The 14,525-nt window shown below is 44.9% G+C and overlaps 1 protein-coding gene across 2 annotated transcripts in view; it reads right to left on the bottom strand.

The window, feature by feature from the left end:
* Utx (Utx histone demethylase) overlaps positions 1-14,080 on the bottom strand; it is a 56,051-nt gene extending 41,971 nt beyond the window's left edge. Inside the window, exons 1-3 of one of the 2 annotated variants that reach the window (XM_070667112.1) lie at positions 13,922-14,080; positions 13,255-13,508; positions 12,847-12,955 (exon numbers count right to left, since the gene is read on the bottom strand). In XM_070667112.1, the coding sequence (XP_070523213.1) occupies positions 12,847-12,955; positions 13,255-13,508; positions 13,922-13,989 (431 nt within the window). In that variant the 5' untranslated portion in view covers positions 13,990-14,080. Of the gene's footprint in view, positions 1-21; positions 667-12,846; positions 12,956-13,254; positions 13,509-13,921 lie in introns of those variants that run through there. The other variant, XM_070667113.1, reaches the window with a different exon arrangement.
* Between the last annotated feature and the right edge of the window lie 445 nt (positions 14,081-14,525).

Raw genomic sequence — 14,525 nt, 5'->3', positions numbered from 1 at the left:
CTGACTCTACGCAACACTCACCATTTAAATCTCCCAGCGGCGGCGGTGGCGGTGGCGGTAGTGGCAGTTTAAATCACGACGCGCGTCGTCGAGTATCAGTCGTCTCTTCTCCTCTTTCCAGCACGATAATGTATCCGCGCTCTCCGCCTCCCGTCCTGTTCTCGACGCTGCAGTCTACCTCCCCCGGCGCGACGTCGAAACGTTCAGCGACGCTTCATGGTCCCGATGATCCTCGCCGAGATTAGGTCGCCCGCGCGTCTTTGCCAACGGGGTGTACCGTACGTCATATAATAGCGATTGAACACAGAATAGGAACACGAGAGAGAAAGAGAGACACCGCGCGAGTACTCAGAAACGGACGCACTCGCGGAACGTCCAGCTCGACGCGTCGCGCGCGGCGTGAAGTGCACTCCGATACAGCCAACTTCTCGGCGGTTAATCACGCGATGGCGATCGCGATTATGCGCGCGCGCCTCGGCACACAGCAACTCCGGCAGTGATCGTATAATTATTATAACACTAATGGCAGTGATACGTTGTCGCGCGAGGCTCGAGGGGGGGAGGGGGAGATACGGGGGAGCTAGCGAGCGTGTATATGTGTGTGTGTCCGAGAGAGAAAAAGAGAGAGCGGCGGTAACGCACGCGGAGCGCGGGGAGACACCTCCACACGTCGAAGGCTCTCGCGCGACTGACGCGCCTGGCTGGCACGTAGGGCAAGCTGGGCAAGTTGGGATTAGGTGGCGGCATCTCCTCCTCCTCCTGACCCCGCAGCCGCCACTCGCGCCACCGTGGTGGAGTGAAGAGGAAGCACGCATGCGTAGCGGCCCTGTTTTAGAGCAGCACGCCGCGACACTCGTTGCCGAGCCACCGCCCGACGCGCGTCCACCCTCTTCACGATGCGACGTCGTGTGATGTCATGCGACGCACCGCGTCGAGATGAAATACCGCGGGAACGTAAAACTACCAAATTCGCACCTATTATGCTGAATAAAACCATGACGCTTACCACTTTACACCTGATGTCCGAATCGATTTATTTTTGAGAACAATCTTAAAAAAAAAAAATAAAAGCCTGAAAGTATCCTATCCCTAACCTTAAAAATGGCACAAAAATTTTGTTCCTATTTTATTTCCTATATGAAACCACTAGATTAGTAGCCCAGAACAATTTTTTGAGTAAAGATAAAAAAAATTATTTTCCCTAAAATGAATATATCAAATTGCAAGATGTAATTAAGACGATTAAGAAGTAATAAAGAAAATATTTGCCTTGTATTTAAAAATTAAAGTGATAAACTCAAGACGAGATAAGAAGCAACTTTGTTTCCAGAGAAAAAAAAAAAAAGTAAACATATTTTCTTATTAATATGTAATTAATTTTGCGCAGGCAATATCAAAAGTATTTTTATGCTCCCTATTACAGACCGAGTTCTGTGTTCTTTTAATTACTTTAACAGTAATTGAACGCATATATGTCAAATGACATACATACCATAACGTCGGAGTATCTAACAACAGTAGTCCGAGCTTAAATTGATAACAATCGGGCTCGCGCTTTTAAATTATCAGAATAAACCGCCGCGGCGAATGTAAAATATTGCGGGCATAAATCCTCTCGGAACGTTTGGCTCTCGGCTTCGCGCAAAAAGCCAACGAATTTGAGCGTCTCCGATTCAACCTGCCGCGGCCGAAAGCGAAGGTACGGAGGAGCAAAAGGAGAAACGAGATCGCCGCGCTGCGATTGGAGCCGTCGACGAAATCCGCGCGAGCGTTTTCTTCTTTTCTCTTTGTGTCTGAAATTTCCCATAGACCACATACAAAACTACGCGCCGGCCTGAGGTATCGACAGCGAATCCGGCCTACTCGGAATTTAAGCCTGTTATTACAACGGCGTAATCGGCTGATTATACGTCTGACAGCGCATAGACTACGATCCGCGCCTCTCTCGCATATGTATCCCGTATCGGATTCTGTGTAGAAACCGCCGGCTCAGGAATTTTGCGGCGACTCGAGGAATCGGCGGACCCTGCCGCCCGCCCTTCCCGTTACCGGAACCTTCGTTACCGAAATATACACGACGGTAGTTTCCGGTTTCGTTTCTCTTGTTGCGCGACGCGAGGAAGAACCTTGCCGGGCTCTCAAAGTCTTTTTTCGACATTTTTGAATTGGAAAGAAAACGATTTTTTTTTTATATAAAAAAAAAAATACTAAAGAAAATAAAAGATTGAACCGTAAAAGGTTTTTCTACTCGCGAAAGTTTAACACGACCGCAGAAAGAATTGACGGGCACCGAAAAACTTTCTATCGCGACGTAGAACGTTCGAATTATTTAAATGTACCCTAGTATTCAAATGTATTCGTTTCTCCCCTGTTCGAATATTTATACACATGCAGTTAATTTTGCCCAAAATACGTGACATGTCACGCGAGGTGTGAACAGCCCGTGCGCTTCAAAGGGTGAAAAATCATAGCGAAATTAACACTGAGAGAAGAACGTTTAGCGCCGAGTATATTTTGATAGTATTTCTAACAACAAATTGTATAGTTAAATCAACTCAACTATAATGTCATATTTATAATTAATTATACATACTATACATAAAAAAAAAAATTTTCTTAACATGAAAAAAAGGAAAGAAAAAGTTGACAGAAAATCCATGATCAACGATTACTCCCATAATAGCAAAGGTAATATAGTTTTCGACGAACGAGCGAAGGAAATTGTCAGAATGTGCCCGACGATTCACAGCCGCGCGATGAATTAATGCGGCGGCTGCGTAAGGACCCGTTATCCGGACGAGCGGCCGGTTATCACGCGTAAGCGGCGGCCACGAGCACGCGGTAAATACCGCCGCGGAAGGTTAATTATGTAAAAACGTACGCGCCCGCAATTATTTCATTTCAAGCTCACTTCGTTAATCCGCGGATCTATAAATAGCAGGCGAACGACACGTAACAAAACCCCGCGCGCGAGAGCGCGATTACGCCAGGCAGAAAAAAAAAAAAATGCACCTGTCCCGCGCGCCGAACGACGTCGGCCCGATTAACAAAGAAACGGTGTTTAAACGTTACGTCACGATCGTCGCACGCGGCGAATTAATAAACGCCGTGAGAAAGACGCGCGCGAGCGATATGTTACACCGGAGATTTATGCCGCGCGACGGCTTAAAAGCCCAGCTGCGTTTTGAAATGACGCGGAATTTAATAAATGCGCGTGGAACAAAATACTTTTGAAAAGAAACTTCTAAAAAAAAAAAAAAATTATTTTCATTAAAAAAAAATAAAAATAAAAAAAAATATATCCCGATGTTGTTTTACAAAAATTACTTTTGCACGGAATATGAAAAAAAAAAATTTCTAAATGGAATGGGATGTAAAGATATATCTCGTAAAATTTTCATTGATATGCCAGGAAAACTCCAACTTTATAGAAATGAAAATGGTTGAAAGTAGAAGGCCGTTGTGTCATTATCATTCGCGGAAGTTCACACGCTTGTCACACAATCGTGACATATATTCAAGATGTTAAAGCGGCTTACCCTATTTGCCGTGCCGTCCTTGAAACATCGCCAATACGAGAGTGGTCGTTCGCTCGCTAACTCACTTTTATGTACGGAAAACGCTGTTACTTTCAATCGAATCGATAGAGACCGCGATCGCGTCGCGAAAATCGAAATCTGTCCGCCATGTAACTTCGACTTCAAGCCATCATCGGCACAAAGTAAGATACTAATTTTTCAAACACTTCCACCCGAATGCAATTTTTTTTATTTTACCTCGCGCCAACGCGACTCGTTGAACGTTATTGTTGTCCACCGAGGTCTTCAAAGATACAAATATAGTTATACGAAACGAACGTAGCAAATAGCATGTTCGGAAAAAAAAAAGAAAAAAATACGATGATCCGAGGCGCGAGCCGCTGCGCTTATCGATAACACTGCTCAGGAACGCTTGACCTTAGATAAGAATGTAGCGATATTTTTAATTTGTTCACAGTGAGAAATAAAATTTACGTACGGTGCAATTATTCTTGATATTTTAAGAGCGCAGCCACATTTTTCTCTTTTAAGTTTTACGACGGAAGTAGATTACAAAATAACTCCCCCGAGTTATGCTACTCTGAGCCTCCGTGATTACAACGAGAACACATAATATCTATATTAAAATCGTGCTTCTGTAAATATAAAGCGAAATAAAATCGAGATAATTTCTGTTAATTAATTGAAGTCTTAATTATCTGATTGTGTGCCCGGCGAGAAAATAAAACGAAAGGGAGGTACCGGGGGAGTACGCTAAGTTACCTCTGACAAGTGCAATTACGAAGGTTCGATAACCTAAAAAGAGTCGAGTGTCGAGCAAACTTGGCCTAGGAGGTGGGTTTCCGTCGACCTTATCAGATGCCAAAGCCACGTGGTCGCGGCGGCACGCACCTCGCTTCGCAAGGTGCACCTCGCGCGACTCGCGCCAACGGCATGCTTTCACGTCATCCGTTAGAAACGATCGCGTATAAATCGCGCAGCGGGGTCTCGGCCAGATGGACCTCGCAAAATATCAAGTTTATAATAAACGACTGGTCACGATGACAAATAAAACATCGCCGGTGGAAGAAACGTTCACGCCAAGTCGGTTGTAATCTTTAAAATTACTATCGCTGTTCGCGACTTCGCTATTTCTTTTCTATTCCCGAAATGCAAGCCTTAATGGAACATCGTTCCAGATACATAATTTATGCGCGTTATATAATTATAATAAAAGTGGGTTACATACGTTTTATATTTAATCACTTATCTTATTTAATTCTCTAATCTAATAAATATCACGTTTTTCTCCACTTCGAGATAAGTTTTTAATTAGTAAGCGGATTTGTTCATTTACGACGCGCGATATTCTGCATTTATTTTTTTTTTTTTTTATTCTTTTTTTTCCTCGTGTTGCGTTGCGGAAGAAATTTTTTTCACGCCGAACCGAAGAAAGCCCGGTTTATCGCCGCAAGTCAGTGACTTCCACATGTAACGCTGCGTCGCGTCGACTAATTTTAACTTCCTCAGCTAAATGCAGAAAAACAGACCAATTGAAACGAGGTGCACCGAAATAAAAGCAGATCGATTAAACGCCGTAGAAACTGCGGGCCGAATTACCGCCGACGAATATCCCGCGAGAGAAAATCGCGGTGAGTTTATACGTAATGAAATTTTAGTCACTTTATAAAATCAGGCATCATATATCAATCGCGTATCAATGAACGTAATAAACCAAGATTATCAAATTATTAGTTCGTATTAATTCAACGTTGTTAAACGATAACGTTGTGAAATTGAAACTGTTTTCGAAACGCTCGCGATATCGCTTAATAAAATACACGTTAAATATCATTAACGCAGATAGAAATTAAGCGACGCTTTATAAACAATATCCAGTGAGAGATACTAAAATAAAAGCAATTAAAAAAATATATACAATTCAACGCGTTATTCATTTTAACCACCAATATTCGCGCAGAATACACACGTCTTTCAAACGAGACTTTTCAATACGACTTTCCTACATATTTCGTGCAAATCTTCCATCGTCGCGAGGACATCCGTTCGAGGCGATCTCACCTCGATTGCCACCGCGGGCCGCTGCGCTTCCCGTGCGTAACGCGCAGAGCAAAAGGTAAAAAAAAAAAAAAAAAAGAAAAATGAAGGGAGGACGAGATGGAGAAGAGCTCCTTCTTTCCAGGGAACCGCAGGAAGGAAGGCAGAGGCGAAACGTTGCGAGCGACGAACGCAGGAACTCATCGCCGTGGACTCTTGCGGCCTATACGTATCTATCTCTCTCTCTCTCTCTTTCTCCGTATGGTCGTCGTGGTGTATTGAACTCGGTTCGCGAGGTCGTTGACCCTCGCGCGCGCGGCACCGTCCCCAGACCTCGTGCCGTGACGTCACGTGACTCGCCGCTGTCTCCGTCCGCGGTGTGCGCGCGATGTACGAAGCCGAGGAAACGCGGTAAGCGCGCGGGGGCGCGTTATGACGTGAAGCTACACGATTCGCCGACCCGCTGACGTCACGTTACGCGGACGAAGGAGCCCCGGAGTCGCCGTCGACGACGGTGACGACGTCACCGACCGCAACGTCGAATCACTCGTCCGGCTTGAATCTTAGTTACGCGTCAACACCCGGGGCGTTCTGCCTTCTAAAGCTAAGCGTGTATCGAGTGCTCGTAGTATTGCCGCGCCGCTCGCGAGGATTCGAAATCTCGTCTCTTCTGGACGGCATTAGCGGCGTAAACCGTACAATCTGTCGCTGGAATGTCACTTATCGTTCAGCCATATGTTTAGGTTTCTCCAATATGTTGCCGGAGCATTAGCAGTTGTCGAGTTGTCGGGCGCAATCACGACGCGGGAGTATGTCGATGTGACACGTCCCGTACGATTTGAAAGTGGCCGGAGTTTGAGCGCGAGGCACGATGATGCAAATGACGTCAAACGCGTGCTAATAATCGGCGAGATGCCGTAAAATAATATAATCCTTTTGTAATGGCTCTTTCACAGATGACGTGGTTTTGCGTCACGTGAAAATTTGTAGCAGCTCCGCATTATTTATAGCGTCTGAACCTCACTTCGATTTTCATCAACAACTAGGTAAATTTAGCAGCGCGATATTATAAGACAATATATATTTTTTTTTCTTTCTTATTTTATCCCCGTTTTAATAAAGCCTCGCGGCGTTCTATGTATAGACTTTTGCAAGTTTTCGCGTCAAAATCGCTGCGAGAAAATTAATATTACGGGAGACGAGCAGTCTCAGCCTTAACACTTAATAAATTAATTTTTATTTTAATCTCGCTTAACTCCGAGCGAAGTAAAAGTCCCGTAAGAATACTCATAATCGCAAACACTTTAAATATACGCGCATATACAGCACGCTTAAATTATTAGAAAAAAAAAGTCTCAACGTAGTCTTGTACATTTTGCTACGCCGGAATTGAGAATTTAACTTTCAGGACTCGCAGAAGCGTCGTTGATCGGCAAAGGTTCGACGACGGGGATCGGGGATCTTAGATCTTTCGGAAATCGTCGCGGTTCGTTGACATCGATCGTGAACCTGTCGCAAGGAAGCGTCACGCAAGAGAAGCGAGCTATAAATAATGATCGCGAATTATTTTTAGATGGACGCGCCGAGGGGACGGAACGCGAGAGGTAGGAACGATAGAGGTAAGGACAAGGGGGGAAAGGCAAAAAGAGAAAGGGACGAAAGGGGAAAGAGAGAGAGAGGGCGGGTGGAAGAAAGAGGAGCAAAATCCGCTACCAACTCGGAGAACCAGCCTCTGTGCTGTGGTCGGGGTTACGTTTGGGTTGGTTAACTGTCCGGTCGGATAGCTGGCCGGTCGCTTGTTCGTTCGTTCGCCACTGAGCCAGAGTTTGTTGACTCTCAGTTTCAGCACGCTGCCTGACCATGACCTCGCCAAGTGACGAACACCGCCGCCGAGGAGGCGATTCGCCGTCGCCGTATATTGACTCTATCGCGTGGACTCCTAATTCACCCGCAATAATCATATCGGGCGTAGAATGCAGCGATATTTCAATCTGCGCCCCGACGTATTATTTAAAATAATATTGTTCTTCTCAAGTGTGCGAGAATAAGAGATGTTCGATCCGCAATTGATGATTAATGATAGAAACTCGACGTGGTAATTTGCGCGAATATAATCGAACGATTACGGTCTCGTTCAGGTTTATCAACCTCGCTTAAAGCAGATCGATTTGTAGTATTTCCGGTATTCGCACGGAGTCTTAAATTGTACGTGCATGTAATCGCGAAATCTTCCGTCGAGCCGTTTAGCGAAAAGTTATTGAGTATAAAAAAAAAAAATCTGAACGATTAATCGTCACCGTCGTCCTCGTCGGGCTCGCGTGGAAAAAATATTTAATCTCAAGAAGCAGATCTGGGCCAGGGAATATCGACCGCGCGATCTGGGTCAGAGCTCGCATGCACCTTGCACCTCGCCCTGCACTCTCTCTCTCTCTCCAGGGTGCACGGCCCGTGGTGGTGGTTGCACCCGTTGCAGAGACAGAGATTCGCAAACACGTGCGAGAACCCGTCGAAAATCGCGAAACCGGATATCCGCGAGTACTCGGCGAACCTGATTTGCGAAGTCTTCCCGAAAGAGTATCCTACATACTTCGGTGGCGAAAGGTCGTGGACTCAAAAACTTTGTATCCGAACTTAGTTTTCAAGCTCGCGCTCCGCGTTTGTAACGCAAGCCCGTGAAAATTCCAAATCCGTCGAGGACTCTCTCCGACCCGAGAACGAACGACCTCACTTCGTCTCAACTAACTTAAGTTGTTCATTTCCGTTTATTTCATAAAAAGAGGTATATCTTTACTTTAAAAAATGTCACGGTAACAATCTACAGGTAACAACAGAATTTGAAGCTGAAATCCAGCGGCAAGAGAACGAAAATAAAAGGGAAAAAAAATAAAAGAAAAAAATTAACTAATTTTGGTACCTGCTGGGCGAGAGAACGCTACAATTTTCCACGCGACGCGCCGTGCAGTTTTGACGCGTGAAAATAAAATATTCGGACGGCGAGAACAGCGTGTCCCGTTTAACGAGAAGCCACGGGCAAGAGGGTTGGTCCCTCGGTAATGAATTTGCTATTGTGCGCCACGCTGGAGCACTTTTCTTGGGGTCTTTGTCCCCTTCGTTCCGAAAGAGATGCGTATACGCACACGCGAAACATACACACGCGAGATACGCGCAAATAAAATTGCGCATGTTGCGCTTTGTGCTCGTCTCTCTCCCTCCCCCCCTTGCTAACCGGACGAAAGGGTTGAGATGGAATTGAATGCGTTCGTAGGCGGCCACCGATGGCCGGACTTCGTAACGGGATCGTTTGAATTGGTAATTAGCCGCCAACCCTATCGATTCGTCCTTCCCATTTTCGGCGTCCACTGACGAGAGCGCGGAGAAAATAATCAACTATTTTCGGACAATTAATTTCCTGAGAATTCGGTGCGAAACGCGGAGATTAAAGCGAGAAATGCTCGACTCTTTATCGTGCACATTTTTCTCTAAACATGTTTTGTTGCGCCTTAATTACTTGAATTTTCGGAGTCATTATAATTGCTGATTAAAATTGTGACGGTGTCGCAACGATGCAATGAGAATAAAATTAGAATTATGAAAGAATTACTTAGTGAATAAGGTCTCGTTAAATCTTTCAAATCAATCGCTGAAAATAATGCTAATTTACATAGTTCTAATTAAATACGCCGCGCAAATCGTAGAAAAGAAATGTCATTTTACATAATACCGCACGCGTAACGCAACCCTTCTACCCAGCGGTTTTGTTCCCTCTTGTTACCCTCCGGGGGGTGAGTTCTGAGAACCGAGATGCAGCATCACCCTAAAGGTGATTCACACGCCATCGCGCACACTCCGCGTCGTCGTTCTATTCAAGATTTCGCTCGCGGAAACGCAACAACACGATAAAAATACAACGACAGCCGTAAGCTAATACCAAAGCCAACAATTTCCTCGTCTCGTTTACCTCACAGACGTCTCCGGGACGTCGCGACTTTACGGATCAACGTAAGAGGCGGGTGCGCGTACAAATAAATTCCGACAAATAAATTTTTTAAAGTAAACGAAACAGTTTAGGGGACTCCGAAGAAAATTCCGTGATCCGCGGACTTCGCGCGAGGGATCTAGGCCAAGTTCGGGAGAACGAGGAGCGCGAGATTCACGGCTGCAGGACGAACGTTCGCACGGAGGCGCGCGCGCGGGAAGGGCGAGAATCGCGTCGCGAAAGGGCCGGCAAAGAGCGGAGCAGGAGGGGAAGGGTGAGGAAAGTGGAGGAAGGCAAGGGGGATTCTCGCCCGGGGCGTATCGTTCGGCTTTTCGAGATGGAACAACTGTCGGGTGCGCGTCGTCCGCCATGGCAGAGCAACGTTGGGTCACGCGCGACGCAGCCGACGCATAGATGCGTCGCGCCAGCAGCAGCGGACGGATGAACGGGCGATCGATTTTATAGCGGCCTTCACGCTCTGCTCTCTTATACCGACACGTGTTCAGCGAAGAACCACGGCGGTCCAGCGCGACTCGTCGTCTCTGGGATCCGCACGCTTAGAAAGATGTTAGCTTTACTTTTACACCTAGGTGTTAATTCTAGGTATTCGACTGAATCGATTACAAAGTGTAACCGTATTTATCGTTATGAATATTACGCAATTACAGCCGACTTCGAAAGTAACTATATTCTTCTCCCGGTGCACCGACCTCGAGACGCGAGGTGCCTCCCTTCGGCTTTCGGAATTACCCACCCCAAATTTCGTAGCTTCTTCTTGGCTCGTTAACTTTAAATTAATTAGAAAAAATGTGGCTGAAGAAGTATCGATGCAATTAAACCGTTCCGTCTTTTTTATTTGAAAACGAGCGAAATAGTTTTTGATATCCCGACATTTGTTTGATTCCTACCATTGCTCGCAGTCTCTCGGTATTATTTTGCTCGAAAAAGGACTTCGCGCTGGGAATAAAAGTTCGAAATCGCGGTTAGCGATCGTAGAATAACGAATGCGCGAATATACACGACAAAATGTTGCTCGATGTTATACCGCCCGTGCAATTTTCCGCATAAATCGGGGGCTATTTTTGGTGCGCCAGCAATTAAGCGTAGTTAAGTGAACCCGACCCAATTTACAAATTCGCGCGCGATTATTATTTGCGCGGAACGCGAGAAATGCAGCAAGCAAAAAGCGAGAGAGAGAATGAAAGAGAGAGAAAGCAATGTACACCATGGAAAAAATCCCTTTACGTCATATAATACACACGTATTATAATATACTAAAAAGAATTAACGTGTTAAAAAAATTAAAACTCTTCCTAATGTTTTATATATATTTTAAGAATTTTAATTAAAAATATACGTTGCCGTAAAAGTATTATTTAATTTTCTGGCTAATGGATTAATTAAAAATTTGCATATTACGTAATCCGCATCAAATATCACATAACATATGTAAAATTATCTTAACAGTATTATACATAATAAATTCAATCAATCACATATACTACACGAATTAACGTAATATAATTATACTCGCGTCGTCAGTAAAAAGCAAAAATAAATTCTTTAAATCGCGTCGATCGATCAAAAGACGAGGGCACCTAAACCGCGGAGCGAATATTCGCGATATACTTTTTCTTTCGCAACTTTACATTTATAATATGCAGGGACTTCGTGAAGAATTCACGTTCTCGCCACCTTAGCGCGATTTGGTCGAGTCTTAATAAACTCGTGGCTTGTCAAATTCATCATCGAATCCTCGAGGCGTCAATCATAAATAATCACGCGCTGGTGCACACGCCGAAAATAGAACGAAACGGAGAGGAAGAGAAGAAGAGCCTCGTTACCACGTTATTCCCTCACCACCCCCACGCGAGTTTTCCTGATCGCGGATATCCCAGGCGCGATAAGACCGCAGATTCGGACGGACGGGCGGAATTTGCGAGAGATTCTACGCTTGGGTTTGTTTACGGTGGCGTTTACTCAATCCGCCGCCGTCATGGCTGGAGAGAGAGTTGCGCGCGTATGGCGCTCCCGAAATTCTATTTTGGTTCGGTCGAGAGAGACGTTGCATATTTGGCCCATTACTGTTCTCCGCGGCTTTCGCCCCCTTTCCGCCTAACGCCAATCGAGCAGCAACGGCGGCGGCGCCGCCATGATCGCGCTGCCGCTCGGCACGTAGGCACCGCCGGCACGCCGTAATGTTGCACGTTTATAACGTAAACGTTCGTTCCGCGGCGCGAGAGACATCTGACGACTCACGTGGCACATCGCGTAGTCGCGCGACCGCATTGCCGACAAACATGCGGATTTATCGACCGCATATGTTTAACGCAGAGCGAAAATATTTTATTATAATATTTAATTATTATTCTTGTATAAATTTATGACATCGGTTTTTTTTTTCCCACCCGTAAAAAATATCGTACAAAACGTAGCCTTACGCAAAACTGCGTCGTCATTTAAATGTCAAATATACAAATTTTAGAAGCCTAAGAGTTATCGATGCAGAAACGTAATAAAAGATGACTTGAAAGAACAATTATGATTTTATAAAAAAAAATCTTTCGGAGCACAAGCGTTGCGATTTATCGTTCGACCTACGCGACTTATCGACCCGCGAAAAGAGAGCTCGCCGTTTATCGGCGAGCGGGCCGCGTCACGAGTGCAATACAAAATTAAAAAATAAATAGAGAACGCACGAACGCGGAGAAGGAAAGAGAAAGATATGCTCGGGGAACGATGAACTCGGCATATGTGTACGACGTGCAAGGGCCGACGCCCCCTTCTCAAGGCGAGCAACTCTTGCGAGAGATCGCGGAAATTTTTCTGTCGCCGCCATGTTTGCCGTTCCACCGGCGCGGCCCTTCGCCCTTACGGCTTTTCTAAGACCTGGTCAAGTAACTTGACCGCGAGATCTACCTTAGGATTACGCGCGAGAAATAAAGCTTCGTGCATTTGCAACTAGTACTCTGAGAAGTTTTTTTCCAGCCGCTACTTTTCGCTCTTTGAATAAAGCAAAAATACGAAAAGTCACAGCTATCCTGGCAATTTATATTTTAATAAAAAACATTAACTATGTTTTTCTCAAAAGATTTACAATATAAATTTATTTAAATTCTTTAATCTATAATTTTCTTTTTTAATATATATTAATATCAGTGAATTAATTCACAGTTAATTCTATTTTACTTCATTTATATTATTAAAAGTTGAAATATTGCAGGAAGCTTGTAATAAAATTCGCCACATTTCTCTCGCACGGATATGATTAAATAAAAATTTATTTGGACTCACCATTGGAAGGCATTGAAGTGGAAGTAAACGAGTCCTAATCCGTAAAGAAATGAAGCATCCTTCCAGTAATCGCCCTTTAAAGAGTAGAATTTCTGATATGCCGACATTGCTGTAATAAAAAAATGTAAAATATATAATTCACTACAAATGTGTGTTAATAAAAAAAAAAAATTAAATAAAAACTATTTTATTTTATCCTATCTTTCTTTCAGATATTTATTTTTAAGAAATGACGAAAAATTGAAGAAAATCCTGCTTGTCCAAAGTATTTAATTATAAAATAAAATTCAAATTAAATAATATTTAAATTTCAATTATCAAATTAAATAAAATTACAAATCTTAAGTAAAAGTAAAGTATTGTAGGCTGCTTTACCGCGAAAGTAAACTTAGTGAACATGCTATATACCTTTGTTATAATCCTCCAAGAGCAAATGAAAATGTCCCAGCTTGCAGTATGTCTTAGGATCGATGCTTATTCCTTTATCCTCGTCCTCATTCTCTTTATCATCCAGGCATCCTTTTGTACTATCCGCTTTCCTGCGCTGTTTCTCCGCCTGGGCCTGTACCAGCATGCGCTCCAGGTATTTGATGGCACGCACCACCAAGGCTTTCTTCTTCACCTGCTCCGGGGAGTTCAGTTTCAGAAAGCCAAACTGCCGACTGTGCACAAAAAGAGAAATACAAGTTACATATTGTATCATTTACAATTACGCGCGACCAGGAAGCCTCCGTGGTCCGCGAACGTTCGTGTTTACGCATCTCGCCACCCCAACGACCCACCGTTCATTATCGTTGGCGACCGGCACCGAAAGATCCGCGATTCCGCCCGTTTCGACGATTAGCTTTTCGCTTTTCGTCATTACTCGCGTCAACCCGGCCGGGAGAAATCTCCCGGTGCCGAAATGTGGTACACTCGGCGGCGTGAAAACGGTGTCAGTAGGTTGCGCACGAGCGCGCGCTGTCAAACGCGTTTCTAGGTTATCTCGGCGCCGCGGCGGGACTCGGTGGAACCCCGGCAACGGCGTTTGACCCGCGGGCCGGAGGCTCGCGGGATCCGTACGCGGGCGATTTACCTGTCCAGCTCCGATAGAGTCTGCAACTCCTGCGGCGTGAGATTGATGTCGTCGGTGTCCTGTGCCATCTTACGTTCTCGCGCGCGCGCGCTCTCTCACTGTCCCTCGGTAGAAAGAACTCGCGCGCGTCTTGCATCCGCGGCCCGCGCGAAACGGAAGTCGCGCGGCGACGACGACGACACCGAAGCCTGCGTCGACGAGGAAGTCGCGCGCGCGCGCGCGGTTATACGCGAATCAGTCCCGCGGCGCCGTCACCTCATCGCGACGAGCAGCGCGAGTTATCGGAACTTGTCGGCGAGATTGGGCGACGCAAAGATCCTCCCCTCTCCAGCGCACCTGGTGACCACAAGCGGAACTAATTTAAATCAGACATTTTTCTGTAAAAAAAAAAAGAACTTTAAAATCATGAATTCACACAGAAAATCTGGCTGCAAAAGAGAAAAAAAAAAAACATTGGAAATTTTATTAAAATACATATATAATTCGATTATTGTTCGACGTTCTTTGTCTCGAAACCTTTATTTACAGCACTCGAACTGAAAATATTATAGTCGTTTAATTGACGAGTACATCTAAATTAATTAATATTAAAACAAAAATCGAC

This window comes from Cardiocondyla obscurior, linkage group LG15, assembly GCF_019399895.1.
Source record: "Cardiocondyla obscurior isolate alpha-2009 linkage group LG15, Cobs3.1, whole genome shotgun sequence".
In the NCBI taxonomy this organism is placed as follows: domain Eukaryota; kingdom Metazoa; phylum Arthropoda; class Insecta; order Hymenoptera; family Formicidae; genus Cardiocondyla; species Cardiocondyla obscurior.
This window is presented reverse-complemented; position numbering and strand designations above follow the sequence as displayed.